The sequence below is a fragment of the Fistularia commersonii genome, chromosome 11, assembly GCF_037954325.1.
Source record: "Fistularia commersonii isolate RoL2024-O1a breed Wild chromosome 11, RoL_Fcom_v1.0, whole genome shotgun sequence".
Taxonomy (NCBI): Eukaryota; Metazoa; Chordata; class Actinopteri; order Syngnathiformes; family Fistulariidae; genus Fistularia; species Fistularia commersonii.
Window position 1 is genome coordinate 4,334,930 of NC_141294.1, and position 15,259 is coordinate 4,350,188.

The window sequence follows — 15,259 nt, forward strand, 5'->3', positions numbered from 1 at the left end:
TATACACACATTTAGCAGCTGTTGTTGAGAGGTGAAGCTGTGGGCAGTGTAAGAAATGTGATCATTGCTCCCTCTAGTGGGGTGTGTTGACAAGGCATTTACACACACAAAGTTTATAAAAGCCAAATACAACAGAAGTGAGGTGTGAGGACACATTTCCTGCGAGAGGCTGCATCCCGATTTTCCATTACTTATTTCAGCAACTTGACAGCCCACTGGATGGATTACAAACAGATCATAAAAACTGACGCTTGGGTAATAATCACCTATTATTTGTGGCCCTACAGATTCGCACAGTTGTTTTCAGTAATTGGCGGGGGTGTATCTAGTCAGTTAAAAAGTTGCCAAAACTAACTAGTGTGCAATAAGGGAGATAACTAGGGTTTATGTTTGTGCCAACACAAAAACATATCAAAGTGAGTGTGACATAACAGAGCCTTTTTACACAACGCACACTTGGACAGGTCTGAGTGGAAAAACAAAAGAAACAAACCAGAAATGTCTTTTCAACATTTATTTCTTTTTCTCAGTCCTCCTATGACACCGGAGTCATCTTTCCCTGTACCCTTGCCTTTTTCTGTTCTTCCATGAACAGCCTCACACGTTCCCGATTCCCCTTGACCTTCTTACCCTTCAAAAACACCAATGTAATGTGCAGTGCTTCTTGCAGCACTTGTGGTAAATTTGGTTGAGCAGTGAGGATATGTGACTGGCACTGTATCAAACACTTGCATCTTAATAACTAGAAATTATATCAGAAATGTAGGAGTTATTTCGATTAATATTACAGCAAAAAAAAGCACTGTGTTTTTTTTTTTTTTAAAGGTAACTATATTTTCGCTCTTTTAACAACATGCTTTGGGATTGAAAGACAGTTGTTCCTTGCAATTCTATGGAAACTATTTTTAAAAGTGCCCATCCCTCTGTATATGTGAATGAATAAACTGGTGATACTGTACTTTCTTATTTCAAAGAAGCCATTAATAGCACAGTTATTTTTCTCTCGTCACGACAACAAGACTTTGACAAGAATTAACCATGAGCTGGAAAACGGAGAACACCCACAGAAATGTTTTTTCTCATCTTATTTACTGAAATAGCTATCTAGTCTTCTTGAGTTGTGGACTTTGCCTAGGTTTTAATGTAGCTAAATGGAAGTGCAGGTGAATTCTGTTATTTGGTTTTTAAGTCTTTAAGAATGCCCCCTCTGCGCCACTGACTGCATCACATTATTCAATGAGGTCAAGTGAAATTTGTTACGATACAAAATAGAGGTCTGTGTCCAAGTGAGTTATTTTTATTATAGGAATGACTGAGTTCCCTTTTAGGGCGACTGCATTTCAAATTACAATGTTAAAGGCAGAAGAACCTTTTGGGGAAAATTAAAAAATTAGAAGACAATGTAAAAAATGCAGACGTGCGCTGACCATAATAATTGCCAATAATGTTAACAAATAGTAAATGTAACATTCCAGAGACTTTTCTGAAGATGAGAAAATGGGTCGTGGAATTTAGGTGTGGGGGTGGTTTGTTGGATGTATTCATATTTTATAGGTGTTCGAGTCACATTTCTGGCATCTGCGTTTTTCCGGGGTCCTATGGACACGTCCACTGGCGTGTGCAATTTGATCTGTTTTGAAGAAATATTAATGGTAATCGTCATTCACAAACCTAAAAGGTTCGGATTTTCTTATTTATCATTGTTGATACAACTCAAGTGGGATGCCTTGGTTCCCTGAATGACATAATAAAGACCCATGTTACATCACATCTTGTTTAGAGCACACTTTGAAACCCACTCACTGTGACATCATCATTAACTTGTGCCTACATACCTGTATGACAAATGTAGTTTTAAAAACAACCGACTATGTGACGTCAGAATCCCTTGTGAATATGTCATGTCATGTGAGAGCCCTCTGTGTTCATTCACAATTCACATCTTTCATCTTTCCCTTCCTGCTGTTCCCTTCAAGGGTCGCCACAGCTAATCAACCTACTCCATCTAACACTATTCTCTGTATCCTCCTCTCTCACACCAACTAACTTCATATCCTCTCTCACTATGTCCATAAATCTCCTCTTTGGTCTTCCTCTAGACCTCCTGCCTGGCAGCTCCAATTCCAGCATCTGTCTACCAATATGTCCACTATCCCTCCTCTGTACATGACCCAACCAGCTCAGTCTGGCTTCTCTGACCTTCTCTGCAAAACATCTAACATGTGCTGTTCCTCTGATGGACTCATTCCTGATCCTATCCATCCTGGTCACTCCTAAAGAAAATATCAACATCTTCATCTCTGCGACCTTTAGCTCTGCCTCCTGTCTTTTCGTCATTGTCACTGTTTCCAGCCCATACAGCAACGCTGGTCTCACCACTGTCTTGTACACCTTTCTTTTCATTCTGGTCTTCTATCGCACAGTAATTCACCATCCACATCCCTGACTATCAAATCATAGAGACTTCCCAAATCAGGGAAGTCATTTTTTAAATGTCATTAAATGGAAAAATTTGGAAAAGGGGGGATGATGCAGTTATTGTTTTACACACACGCGCGCACACGCACGCACACACACACACACACACACACTTTAAAGCCCCCTTTATATGCAGCAATGCACACAGTAACAAGTAGTTGTTTATGATTAATTTCTATAATAAAACAATGTCTGCCTTTTTGAATTAGAGGCTGGGTAATAATAATAATAATAATGATGATGAATAATGTATTCAGAGTTGCCACAGGAGCTAATGTAACTGGTTTGTACAGATGATAAAGCAAGCTTCAATATACTGTATACTAGTGATGACTTAAAGGTAAATGGAAAATGAATAGCATGCATCATGCAGGCAGTCTGGAGCAATTTGGAGCTCACTTTAATAGGAAAAAAGTTGAAATACTAGCACAAAGATAGAACAAGAGACTAAGCCTGTGAAGACTACAGCCTGCACCCCCCTCTTTTAATGGACAGCTAATTGAGAAAAGTGAATGATGAATCACAATGAAAAATGGGGGCGAGACGAGGAGGGTGTGTGTGTTTTCAGCCATCCGTGTCATATAATTTTGACTGTGATGAATTAAATAAAATTATTGGAAAGTAAACTGCATTCATTGCAGGCGGTATCATTTATCACCTCCTGACCTCTCAGACAACTTAATCAATTAATGCCCAAACACTAATCCATCTTCAGTATTTCCACAGGCTAATACTGGATATCAAATGGATGTGGTGATTTGTCACAGGCCAAATATTTTGAAAAGTAAAATAAATAAAATATTTCATTCTAAGTGGACATATTGCACAGACGAATGTAGAGTGATAACAGGAATGCGTTACACCCAAACAGTACTCATGCCACAAATGATATTATCATTATTGTCACCTTAGGTACATTCAGTTCAGAACAATGCTTCGTCTCGCATCTAGCAGGGTATAGTAAGCCATGCTACAAATTTCCGACGTTCCAGAAATAATGAAAATAAGTAAAATGAAAGAGGAATGCATACCCTTCGTTGGAGGTAAAATGACTGAATTGATTCCGTATTCATTCATTTAGTCATTCCTCTCCGGTTCACTGCTTGATTGGCTTTTTAGATGAATTTCACTGTGGCTTTTGTGAAATTCAGCCATTCATTTCATTTTTACACTTAGCTACATTACCCCTGAGTGGCTGAGGAATAATTTCCAAACTTTTACAATAAGTTATGAGTCGTACTATCACAAAAAAATCACCTATTTTCAGTGAGAAACCCTAACGTTTGTCATTCACTATTTTGTTTTTCCCACGGAAGGGAAATGTACCACGTGACCGGGTCAGCTGACGCAGTAAAAAAAAATGCGGCCGCATTCGTGTGACGCATGCTTCATGCTACGGTACGCCATTTGTGTCTAGCAGCAAAAAGCGCGGACAGTGGAAATAGTCGCGTAATTAAAGGTAGGTTTTTATTAATTCATCATAGCATTAGACGGTAATAATTGCACTTCCTTCTAGCGTGACGGTCAGCCGTTGTCTCGGTGTTCGTCGAGCTTCGATCCAGTAGAATAGATCACCGTTTCAGGGGTCGATGTTAGCCTCCTTTTTGGGCCTCTCTGATGCCGTCGTTTTCTAAGCCTAGGGGCACCCTAGACCCGCCCCCACTCCGCGTTGATTGGGTGATTAAGCGGATGCTGTGATTCTATTGGCTGCACTTTCTGCATCTCAAACAGTTGTCGAAGATCAAGTTGCTAGTTAGCAAGTTAGCCACATAAAATATTTCCCTTACAGTAAAGCGCGATGGAGATCTGGGTCTATACCGCGAATGTTTTGCTCGCGGCATTAGTTTTTCATTGCACTTCGAGTCATTTCACGTGTCATTGTTGTTAGACGAGTGCATCGTCAACCTTAAATTGCCAACTTTACGTTACTTAGGAGCTAGCGTTAGTTGCACCGTGGACTCGCTACTAGAACAAGCAAATCATTTATACTCATGCAACGTTGCTCAGGATAAGATCGAGTCTTGTAATGCAACTGTATTTTTCTATCGGTGCCCATTGATACACGTCCACCTTCGCTTGCTGTATCTACAGCGCATTGTTGTAGCTCAAAGTTAGCATAGAAAGTCTTATCGTTCAGTCAGCGGCGGACTTAACTCCATTTAACACGAGATAATATACAGATCTAGCAGAAGTTAGTCTTCTGGCGTCCATGCAAACTTGCCCAAGGAATGAAATACATTTTATATTTGTTAGTTTAACACTAAAAAAAAGACGTGGTATTCCCCTTGTTCTTGCGGTTGTGGTCTGCCTGTATGCAGTGGATGGCGGTAATCAACACGGTAGTACTTCCTGTGTGATTTCCCATTGCTATACAGCTCGTATGATTGACGACAATGACAGAGAACAATTGGCTTTGCATTATTGTATGAAGAAAACTAAAACTAAAAAATAAAAAATGCTGCAATACTCATTTTGTTTTTTGGTTAATCCGTAAACAACACAAGTATTGACAGCAGCGTTCACCTAGTTTCTTAGCCGTAAGTGGAGATGAAATGGAGATATATCATAGCGCTTCTTTTGGAAGTTATTGTTAGGTAATGAAATAGATGTACACTTTTTTTTTTTAATTTTTACATTTTTTATTTGTTCAGTACATACCTTTACTGCCTGTTGAAAAATAAACTGATTACAACCTGAACATGCTGAACCATATACACGATTAAACTTTAGAGGTATATACATATACATGTACTGTAACATGATATGACACTTTTGATTACGCACTCTGAAAACCCAATGGTGTACTACAGTATTGCAGTTGTTGCTGTACCAAAGACTTGCACACGTTTTGTTTGTTAGCTCTTGAGCAGATATACACAGTATGATAACCATCTGTTTTAACACCATAGATTAGACTGCAACGCTCTTCAGGATAGGGAGATTACAACTTTTGATTATATCACAATTTGCTTTGTTTAAAGTACAAGTTAGCCACCATGGTAACCTTTTGATGAAGATAAAATTTCCTCTTTTCCAAGCAGTTGCTTGTCACAAAAGATCTTTGCCATAGAAGGACCTGATACTGACACTAATGGAACTTCAGGTTTTTGAAGACGTACTGATTCAGATCTCACAATCTGTCTAAAAGTTGACAGGAAGTTATAATAACATCTTTTAATATGGATTTTCATTGATTTACAGTGAGATAGAGATTTGACTGAACCTAAAAGAAAAAGACAACATGAAACAAACACAACAGAATTGTTGAGACAGCAATACCAAACTACAGATAATCAAATACTTTGACTCAAACAGACAGTTTGTCATTGATGCCCAGCTTTCATGGGTATTCTTAAATAGGAAGATGGCTCTCTAGACAGACAGAAATACAGACAGACAAAAAGGACATAATGTAAAACAGTTTCTTTTTGATGAACAGCAATGACTCAAGCTTGCCGTCTATGTATGTCAAGCACTATCTGATGTCACTAGATGGCGACATATGCCTGTTTTTTTTAATTAAACGGTCCAGGATCAGCCACTTCTCAGAAGCTTTTGATCAACTGCGCCATATGTAGTTTATGAAGTTAGTTTGTTTACGCACACATTTACAAGTTTGTGTAATAGGAGATGTAAATATTATATTATTTTATGCATTTTTTTTTTATTTTTTTTTATTCAGGTGTTGGATTAAATACCAGAAACCCAAGATCCCCACAGATACGTAATTGTAGCAGGATATGAAATGGATAATACAGAGATATCCAGAGATGAGAGTGTCAAGGACAAAGTACCTGGTGGTGGGAAAAAGGAAGAAGCAAAAACAGCATCACCTGTGATTAAAGATGTGGTCGTCCTCTGCAGTGTTTGTGACTTCTTGGCAAAATGTCCAAGATCACTGAAGATTCACTATGCAAGAAAGCATGGAAAGAACTCAGAGAACACAGCTCGAATTGCAAAACCGGTTGAGGACGGCGTCTCTTGTACGACTCCAGGCGAAGTCAGACAGAAGATGGACATGGAGACAGAAAGCTCGGCTGATGTTAAACTAAACCCTGAGTCAAATCCAGGGCCTGATCTTGATGATCTGAGATCCAGAAATGATTTGATGAACACAAAGAGTTCAACGAAAAAGCATGTGGTATTAGACAAAGAGATGAAGCAAGATGAGGTGTTCCCAACTCAAGAGAGAAGAGTCAGCAAGCGAACACCAAAACCCAAGATTATTTATTCCTGTAACTACTGTGGACATGAGTTTAGAGACAAGTCTCCACTAGATGTGCATATTCAGAGATACCACACCAAAGACACTCCGTACACTTGTAAGTATTTGCTTTGCTACATTCCATTCTAGGCAGTGTGGAAATCATTCTACAAATGGGTCCTGACTCAAGCATTGAAAAAAAATCTTGTATCCTGCAACAATGACAACAAACAATCCCTTGTTTCTTGTTAAATTTAGGACAGAGGTGACAAATCTAAGACACAAAGATAACAAACTAAATGTGAAAAAAGAAAATCTCTGAATGGCTCTGACAGGACCTTGACCCTGAGTGCATGAAACCCAATACAGACAATGAATGAAATCTATTAAATTGCATTATGATAAAGTTATATTTTTTACAGTTATTAATATTGATCACTCGGAAAGCAGCAGTTTTATAATTGCCAGTAAGAGTCATCAATAACACTCCAAATAGACCACTTTGTTTAAAGCAACATTCAGTTAAATTTATTGACGGTACCAAATGTAAACTGTGGATGTTAAATATGACCGCCACATATAAAGACTGCTACCATCCCATCCCCAAATTATCATCGACACATCATTGCAAAAACACACTGCACATTTCCTAAAAATGTCAGTAAGAGATATGCTTCATAAAATCATTTTTTCATGATTCTTTTTAGACCTTTAGTCGATAGATGAACTGGTCACAAATTTGTTTGATTTATTTTATCAACATGTCTTGTTTAAATGGCAGTTATTTAATGGGCCACACAATGTTTTTTGCTAAGTTACTCTTACACATTGAGGGTCAACTCAATTGATGTCATTGAGGTCTGTTTGAGAATCTGCAGAAAGTCCAGTGATGCAAGAAGGCAAATTCCTTCTTCCGTACCATAGCTAACATTGCAACGGTTGAAAAAAGGCATATGTACTTCTGCCCATTTATCATGCTTATGTCTTATGCTCACGTCATCAGTATATCTTGATTACATCAATTCCTTACCTCATTACAATCAAACCTTCAAAAAACGCCTATGTGACAATTCAACTTTACCTTCAAATGAAAACAAAAAAAAAAGTGCAAAAATTGCAACCTTGAAATCAAATGTTACTGATACTTAGTATTCATATATTGAAGCTAGACAATAACAATTATACAGACATGCAAATTTTAGGCCTGTAAATTTAAGGATGTACATAATAATACACAAGGCAAATGTGCTTTATTGTTAGTGTGTCAAAAAGTTCATGAATTCATTCATTTATTTTATTATTCCAATGGCAGACCATCAAGGAAATCTGTATCTATAATTAAACATGTTAGTCAGATATATGTTACATATGAATGTGTGATCCACTCTCAAGATTAGAAAGTCATATTAGGCAGAGGTGCTCATAACCTTTCCATTACTTATAGGGATTCACTTAATCTTTCATTCTGAACTGTTTTTTTCAACTGTAATTTTCAATTTGCTCCCTGAACAAACACGTGGTCTTTTAAACTGTCTTCCAGTTGATCCCGATGAGAATGTGGATGAAGAGGAGGGAGCAGAGGAGCCTGGAAGTACTGTGAGAGCTATCCCAGCACGATTAGCTCCAAAACGTGCACTCAGCAGGTTCCAGCTGAAGTGTGCAAATTGTGATTTTAGGGTTAGCAGCCCTGCATTACTAGAGAAACATGCTAAAGTCAAGCACTCAGGTCTGGACTGGTATCGCTGCAAATTATGTAACTTTTTTTCAGCCTCATCTGAATGGATGGAGACACACTTATCCTCAGAGAGTCACAAACAATTTCAGAATAAGGAGAAAAGCACTGAGTCTACTCCTTTTGAGGAATATGTTGAGATGGTAAGCAAAGATGTAGCAGAACGTGGGACAGATAAGGAGGATAATATGGCCCAGTTGGCTGCTGGGGAAGATGAAATGTCTATGACAGAGAAAGAGCAGCATGAAACACAAGTAGTGTTGGAGGATGGTAAAGATGTGTTAAAAGAAGAAGACTCAGAGTTAGAACCTCCCAAAAAGAAAAGAGGAAGACCAAAACAAGAGTCCACATCCACCTGTGGTTACTGCGGCTTGGTAGTGTCAAATACCACTAACCTCAGTGTCCACGTCCGCAGGAAACATAGTAAGGAATATGGCTACAGTTGCACCTTGTGCAACTATAGCTGTGTGACCAAGGGTGACATGGATCGTCACTGTATTACAAAGAAACACGTAAAACGTGCACAAGAGTGTGCCAGTGACAACCCAATCAGTAATTGCTCCAGTCCATTACCCCAAGAGCCTATGAGCACAGAGACCCAGGAAACAAATGGAGCGTCACAGAGTCCTGAAAAGGAACACGATTCAGATAGTTCTGACCCCAAAGAACATAGCAAAGAAGAGCAAAACCAGTCAGACAAAAACCAGAAACAAAGCAAATACGACTCCGTTAATGCCTGCAGCCATTGTGATTTTGTTGCTCAGTCGATCCCCTCCCTCCATCTTCACGTCAAGAGAAAGCACACCAAAGACTTTGAATATGTCTGTCTAGCGTGCAGCTACTATGCTGTAACAAGTAGGGAAATGTCTCGTCATGCCAACACAGAGAAGCACAAGCAAAAAAGTCAGAAATACCAACCAACAGACTCAACAGGAAGTGATGGACAAAGAGTTTTGCCGCTCCCATTGAAGCTGGGGGATGTCAGTGAGGACGCCAGCCAAAAGTGTCATCCTGAATGTGAACCTCTTAGCCCAACAGAAGAATCAGCATCCTGCTCAGATGAAAGTCAAGCAGCAGATCAGCGCACAGCAGCACCTGTCCGCCATCCGGCAGGTGGCAAACTTGATTTGAAGAAAGCAGCAGAGACGTGTGTAACCTCTTCTTCTGACGATGGACCAGATGCAGACAACCAGCCCGTAGGACTAACAGCACTCTCTGAACCCCAAGAGTCCTCAGCAGAACATCAAACAACAACCGAACAGGCTGTAGAGGAAGGCCAGATAGAAGGCAGTAAACAGGGAGATCTGATAAATGAGGAAACGAAAACCTCTCAAATAGATATACAAATGTCCAAAGCCCTCCCCTTTGATGCCTGCATTGTGTCTATAAAGGGGCTTGCTGAACAGGAACAGGCCCAGATGGAGGAACAAACTCTGGAAGGTGAGGCTGCAGTGATATGCCTTACTGGAGGATCATCGGCGCCGTCTGCTTTCCGCAGTTCCGCTCATGTCATGAAGCACAAACACAAGGACGTGAAGGCAAAAGATGAGCCCAAAACGAACAGCACTCGGATACGCTGCGAAGACTGCGGCTTCATGGCGGATGGCATCAGTGGCCTTAACGTCCACATTTCAATGAAGCACCCCTCCAAGGAGAAGCATTTCCACTGCATGGTGTGCGGCAAGTCATTTTACACCGAGAGCAACTTGCATCAGCATCTGACCAGTGCTGCCCACCTCCGCAATGAGCAGAACAGTGTGGAGGAGCTTCCTGAAGGGGGAGCAAGTTTCAAATGCGTAAAATGCACCGACCGCTTCACGACAGAGCAAGATCTCTTTGTTCACATCAAGGAGAAACACGAAGAGCTTCTGAGGGAAGTCAACAAGTATGTGCTGGAGGACACAGAGCAGATCAACCGTGAGCGCGAGGAGAACCAGGGCAATGTGTGCAAGTACTGTGGCAAGGTCTGCAAAAGCAGCAATTCCATGGCCTTCCTGGCACACATTCGCACACACACAGGTATGTATCGTTATGTACTCCCTAACAAGGTGTTTTGTATGGGTAACGACAAGTCTCCTAATTGGGTCCTAATTTGGTCAGACATTTCATTTTTTTTTTTTTTTTTTTTTTTTTTCATCCCACCACCTTTGGATACGCAAAGTTTAATTTATGTGTCACGGTTTGAGACCATATGTAACACAGCAGTGTTCTCTCCTGATGCTGTGCTTGTTATGGAACTGGAGGGAAATTTAAAAAGGAAAATAATTACGTTGTTGTAAAATATAATTTGCATAAGAGACGTCAACAAATTATCTCGATGAGACAAAAATTTGGGAACTTCTCACAGTGCAGGTAGATACTGGAATCAGATTCAGGCAGTGGGGAAAAGCTCACTTTATGACCGATATATGTACTTGGCTCGTTCCAAACAGAGCCCTGCTGTAAACTATGCACAAACATCACCTCAGTGTAATGTTTGGGTCAAATCCCACTTTCTATGACGTCCAAGTATACATCCAAAAAGGAAGCTAAGATGTCTGTAATTATTGTGCTTGTAAGACCTTTTGGAACCAGTTTTGGATGAACTGATACATTTTCCTGTTGCGCAGCTCAGGCTAATGTTACAGCTACTATCTACTTTAGCCAGGTAATAGCTGTTTCAGTCGAGGTGAAGGTAAAGACTGATTGAGCTTCAGACCAGCAAAAAGACACTAATGGACCCCAGATTGGGATTCCCTGAGCAATGCTTGGTCAGAGACATGTGCGACTCATAATTGATGTGTCCATTACCAAGACTCAGTTGTAATTATAGTCAATAAGTCTCTGTAAATGTGTTAAGGCTTAGGCTAAAAGCATTGGAGGTCCAAAGAGAGGTGGGCTAATAATTTAAAATAATCAATGCAGACATATTCAAAGCCTTTAATTTCCCTTGTGTCTGTATGTCCATAGTTGTGTATATGTGTGAGCACTTGTATGCGTAGTGAATGTGTGTACATGTCAGCCTTCATGGCTAGCTGATTATCCTCAATCCATTAAGATTTATCTTGTCATTTATAATGCAAAGCAGGGCCGCCCTGCTCAGGGCTTCGACTGGGAAATGCCCATCAGGTTAAGAACATAGTCTCTTCCGTTAGTTTTCCCTGACCATGTGTATTAATTGCTTTTAAAATCAAGTTAATGCAGGAATGAGATGTGAGGGTGCCATCAATAAATGCTCTCCTCTGCTGTGAATGGACGCCCCCCTTTTCTGGCCAAACTTTAATGGGACTTTAATTGAAGTCCAAATTGTGTGCTCGCCCTGTGTGTGCAAGTATGTGTCTCAGTGGATGTATGAGAAGAATAGTTTCTTTCGCAGTTTGGTGACTTAGCATTGTGGTATCATAGCAAGGTCACATAGCCCATGTCAGAAATAGCAGATGTCATGTTCTGAATCTTTCCTCAATCGATAGAACAAGGAATATCTTGCTTTCACTCAAAACTCGTATGTCTATAAAGGCATTTTGGTGAAAAGGGCACAAATTAACCACCCCAACATGAAACTGAAGCTTTACTGGAAATGTTGTTTAATGTTTTTTAGTCTGGAATGTATTCACTGCTTCTTGTAGCTGACGCACTGTCAACAACCGGCAAAAATAAATGAATGTTGTCACCGTCTTAAATAATTACATGCCATTTTGTCAAAAAAAACATAGTTTTTGACTAAATCAACTCACTATTCAACATATGGCTAATTTTTTTTAGTCTTTTCTGAAAAGCCTGAAAAAATTGCTTTGATTTATCATTATAGCAATGTATGTATATAAAAGAATAGCTTAGTTTTACTCAATTTTACTTTTCTTGTCAAATAGCACAGATTGTATGTGTAACAACTTCAGGGCTTTGTGCAAAATCTATAGAAACCAGAAAGCAAGTATTTGTACCAGCAGTTGATATTTATCACCTTTTCAAATTGAAGTCTTATCAAAATGATAGCCATATAAATTTTGAATTCAAAAGTTCCAACACATGATGTCCAACTCAGCTTTACCATGAATCTACTCGGAGCGTGTTGGAATAGTTCAGAGAAATATCCGTTTTGAAGTGAATTATCTGTTTTAAAGTTGGACACCACTGTTTTGGTTGCCAATGACCAAGAGGGAGAAAAAAAACTAAATTTTCTTCAAATGGGGATGCAAACTGTGTCACAGCACTTGGGTTGCTGTCATCATTCACCTTCATAATGTCATTTTGTAATTTTAAACATTGTGATTAGAGTTGGACCAACATGGAGGCCTTGCAAAATATACCAACAACTTGATCCAAATGGGTAATCTTTACAGTACCTTTTGGTGAATCTATATTAAATCTTGCTGTAGGAACTGGACTTTATTTTTCTTTTTGAGGACAATAAGGCGTTTCACCTCTTATCTGAATGTCTTCTTCAGTTCAAGCCACTTCTCCAGAACTAAAGAAGCCTCTCAGATGAGAAGTGAAATATATTCAGTCGCCATGACAAGATTTGCAGAGATTAAGAACTTTCACAGACACGTCGCTACCTTTAGGTGGTTTCAAATATAGCCAATTGACATTTCATATCAGTCAAAGGTTTCAAGTGATCTTCATGTGCAGCATTTTAATGATATAGGTGATGAAACATACATAATTTTTGTTAATAAAGTCACTGTGTCCGAAATTCACTGCCAGCACACATTATACAGTCCATTTACCATGATTACATGTCTCCAACTGCTGAGCAGCATATCTCAAGAGTGCTCATTTTTCTTCTGGGAAAAAAAAAAATATGACAGAGGATATCTGGGTACTGCTTGGGTAACGAATGGAGTTACAAACATTGAAAGAATGTCTGCAGGATCAATTCCGTCCTTGATAGCTTTTTTTCTTCCCCCTCATGTCCTCCCGTTTGCTGTGTGCAGGAAGACAATTAAGTTTCCTGTTCACTGATTATGATGTCAAACTGATTTAGCCCCGTTTCTAGCCTTTTATGCATCTCTTCTGTGTTATTACAGGTGCTAACTGAACTGTCAATATCCATGATGAGCCGATGTTGAGTGATAATACAAAGGTTGTGTAATGCAGTACTTGGCAATGGTTTGCTCATGATGTTCAAAAAGTGGGACCTTAAACTTGGTGGTGAAGTAGTTACAACAGACAGGTTCCAGAATTGTATCACATCAGATGCACTTATTTACTGGCTTCATTTTTCTTTCCTGATCTCTCTCTAAAGTGCTGTTGCCAATCTGGAAAATTTACAATGTACCCGTACTCTGAACATTATGGTAATGCTGTAGTGTAAAGTGTTGAAAGAGAATTTGAGAAAATACTAGGAAATGATTTCAAACCTAATGCTGCATTTAACTTTTTGACCGCAGCTATACATCAGGTGCTCACAGGAAGGAAACAAATTGATGAAACAACTTGCGCATTTTTCTTTTTATCGTAGATATACCTGTCACCTTGCGTGCCAGCACGGATCTGCTTAGTGCTGACATTTGATTGCTGTGAGTTACAATTTTAGGGAAAAAAAAGCATCTTTGAAATACACCCACTTTCATCTCAATAACAGTATATGTACTTATACCTCTACTTTATGCTATAATTCTTGAGTATTGAGGTCACTTTACCTGGGGTTACTTAAGAAAATGAAAGTTGTAACATTGAGGTCCAAAGAGATTACAATAATTCAAGGGCACATTCTGAGGTTTCTGACGGTGAATCTACTTTTTTTTCCTCTTCCTACTTCTTCTGTCTACTTCTTTTTCAAGTGTACTATATTTATGCTCAGGAGATTACATCCCCGCTTTCTTTAATGCCATTCTTAATTGTAGAAAGCAGCCATTTCTCTTCATTTTCACAACATATGCCAGTTTGTTATTATTACTTAACTTCCCTCTTCATATTGAATTACACACCTTTTATGGGGCGGCCATTTATTATTGGAGTTTGTTTATGATCCTGTGGAGCAACATAGTGGGGGTCTGCCAGATTTTGAACTCGGAGCACGTCCAGATGCTTTTAATTAAGCCCTACTTTTTATTCACTTGATTAATCAGTGAAATCAGATGATTGTTGTGGGAGGCTGCACACAGATTTGTCACTTTGTCCCTTAAAGGAAGCATGCATACGTGTATGCGTTTTGCCAATGAGGATACGGCTGTAATTTGCATTTTGGGCTAAATTGGTCACTTTTTCACTGGGGCGAGCTGCCTCCTGACTTCCGACTATGCTTCAGAGGAGAAGACCAACGATCAAACTCACACATTCACACACTGGATGCACCCTGCATTTTGAAAGATAAATGTAAAGTAAATCTCAAAAATGCTTCCCTGACAACCCTTTTGCTAATTTCTGTTTTTCCCTCTGATCTTTCTTTTTTTTCTAACTTGTGAGCATTGTGCTTATCATGCATTAGGAAAGTTTTGTGAAGAATGAGACGTGAGAGGTGTTTTGTCTGAATTCTGTCGGCTCCCTCGCCGACAAAATTTTATAGTACAATGGGACCAGACAGACTTGAATAGTCACATCACTTGGTATAAATTATATTTATTCATGCAAGCGGTACCTGCTTCAGGCGTAGGAGAACCACTTAAAATGGTACAGATAAGGCTAGATCAGGAGCAAACTAAGTTTGGGACAACAGTTTGTCCCAACATTTTTCTATTCTTTTTGTATTTTTTCATCATTTAATTTTTTTTAAGTATACTGAACATGGTCTTTTACTTGTAGAACTCTATTATCCATCTTCTAATTATGTTAGTATCTTCTGTGATTAGATCCGCAATGAAAATAATTTTGACTTCATCACTCCAACACTGTGGGAGCCCAATTATCTTTATCCCCATAGTTTT

At 39.2% G+C, this 15,259-nt stretch overlaps 1 protein-coding gene across 3 annotated transcripts in view; it reads left to right on the forward strand.

Annotated features, from left to right (window-relative positions):
- Positions 1 to 3,870: 3,870 nt before the first annotated feature.
- The window catches only part of znf407 (zinc finger protein 407), a 138,406-nt gene continuing 127,017 nt past the window's right edge, over positions 3,871 to 15,259 (forward strand). For 2 of the 3 annotated variants that reach the window (XM_086154599.1, XM_086154601.1), the window contains exons 1-3: positions 3,871 to 3,937; positions 6,161 to 6,800; positions 8,223 to 10,433. In XM_086154599.1, coding sequence (XP_086010725.1) covers positions 6,224 to 6,800; positions 8,223 to 10,433 — 2,788 coding nt within the window. In that variant the 5' untranslated portion in view covers positions 3,871 to 3,937; positions 6,161 to 6,223. Of the gene's footprint in view, positions 3,938 to 6,051; positions 6,801 to 8,222; positions 10,434 to 15,259 lie in introns of those variants that run through there. The other variant, XM_086154600.1, reaches the window with a different exon arrangement.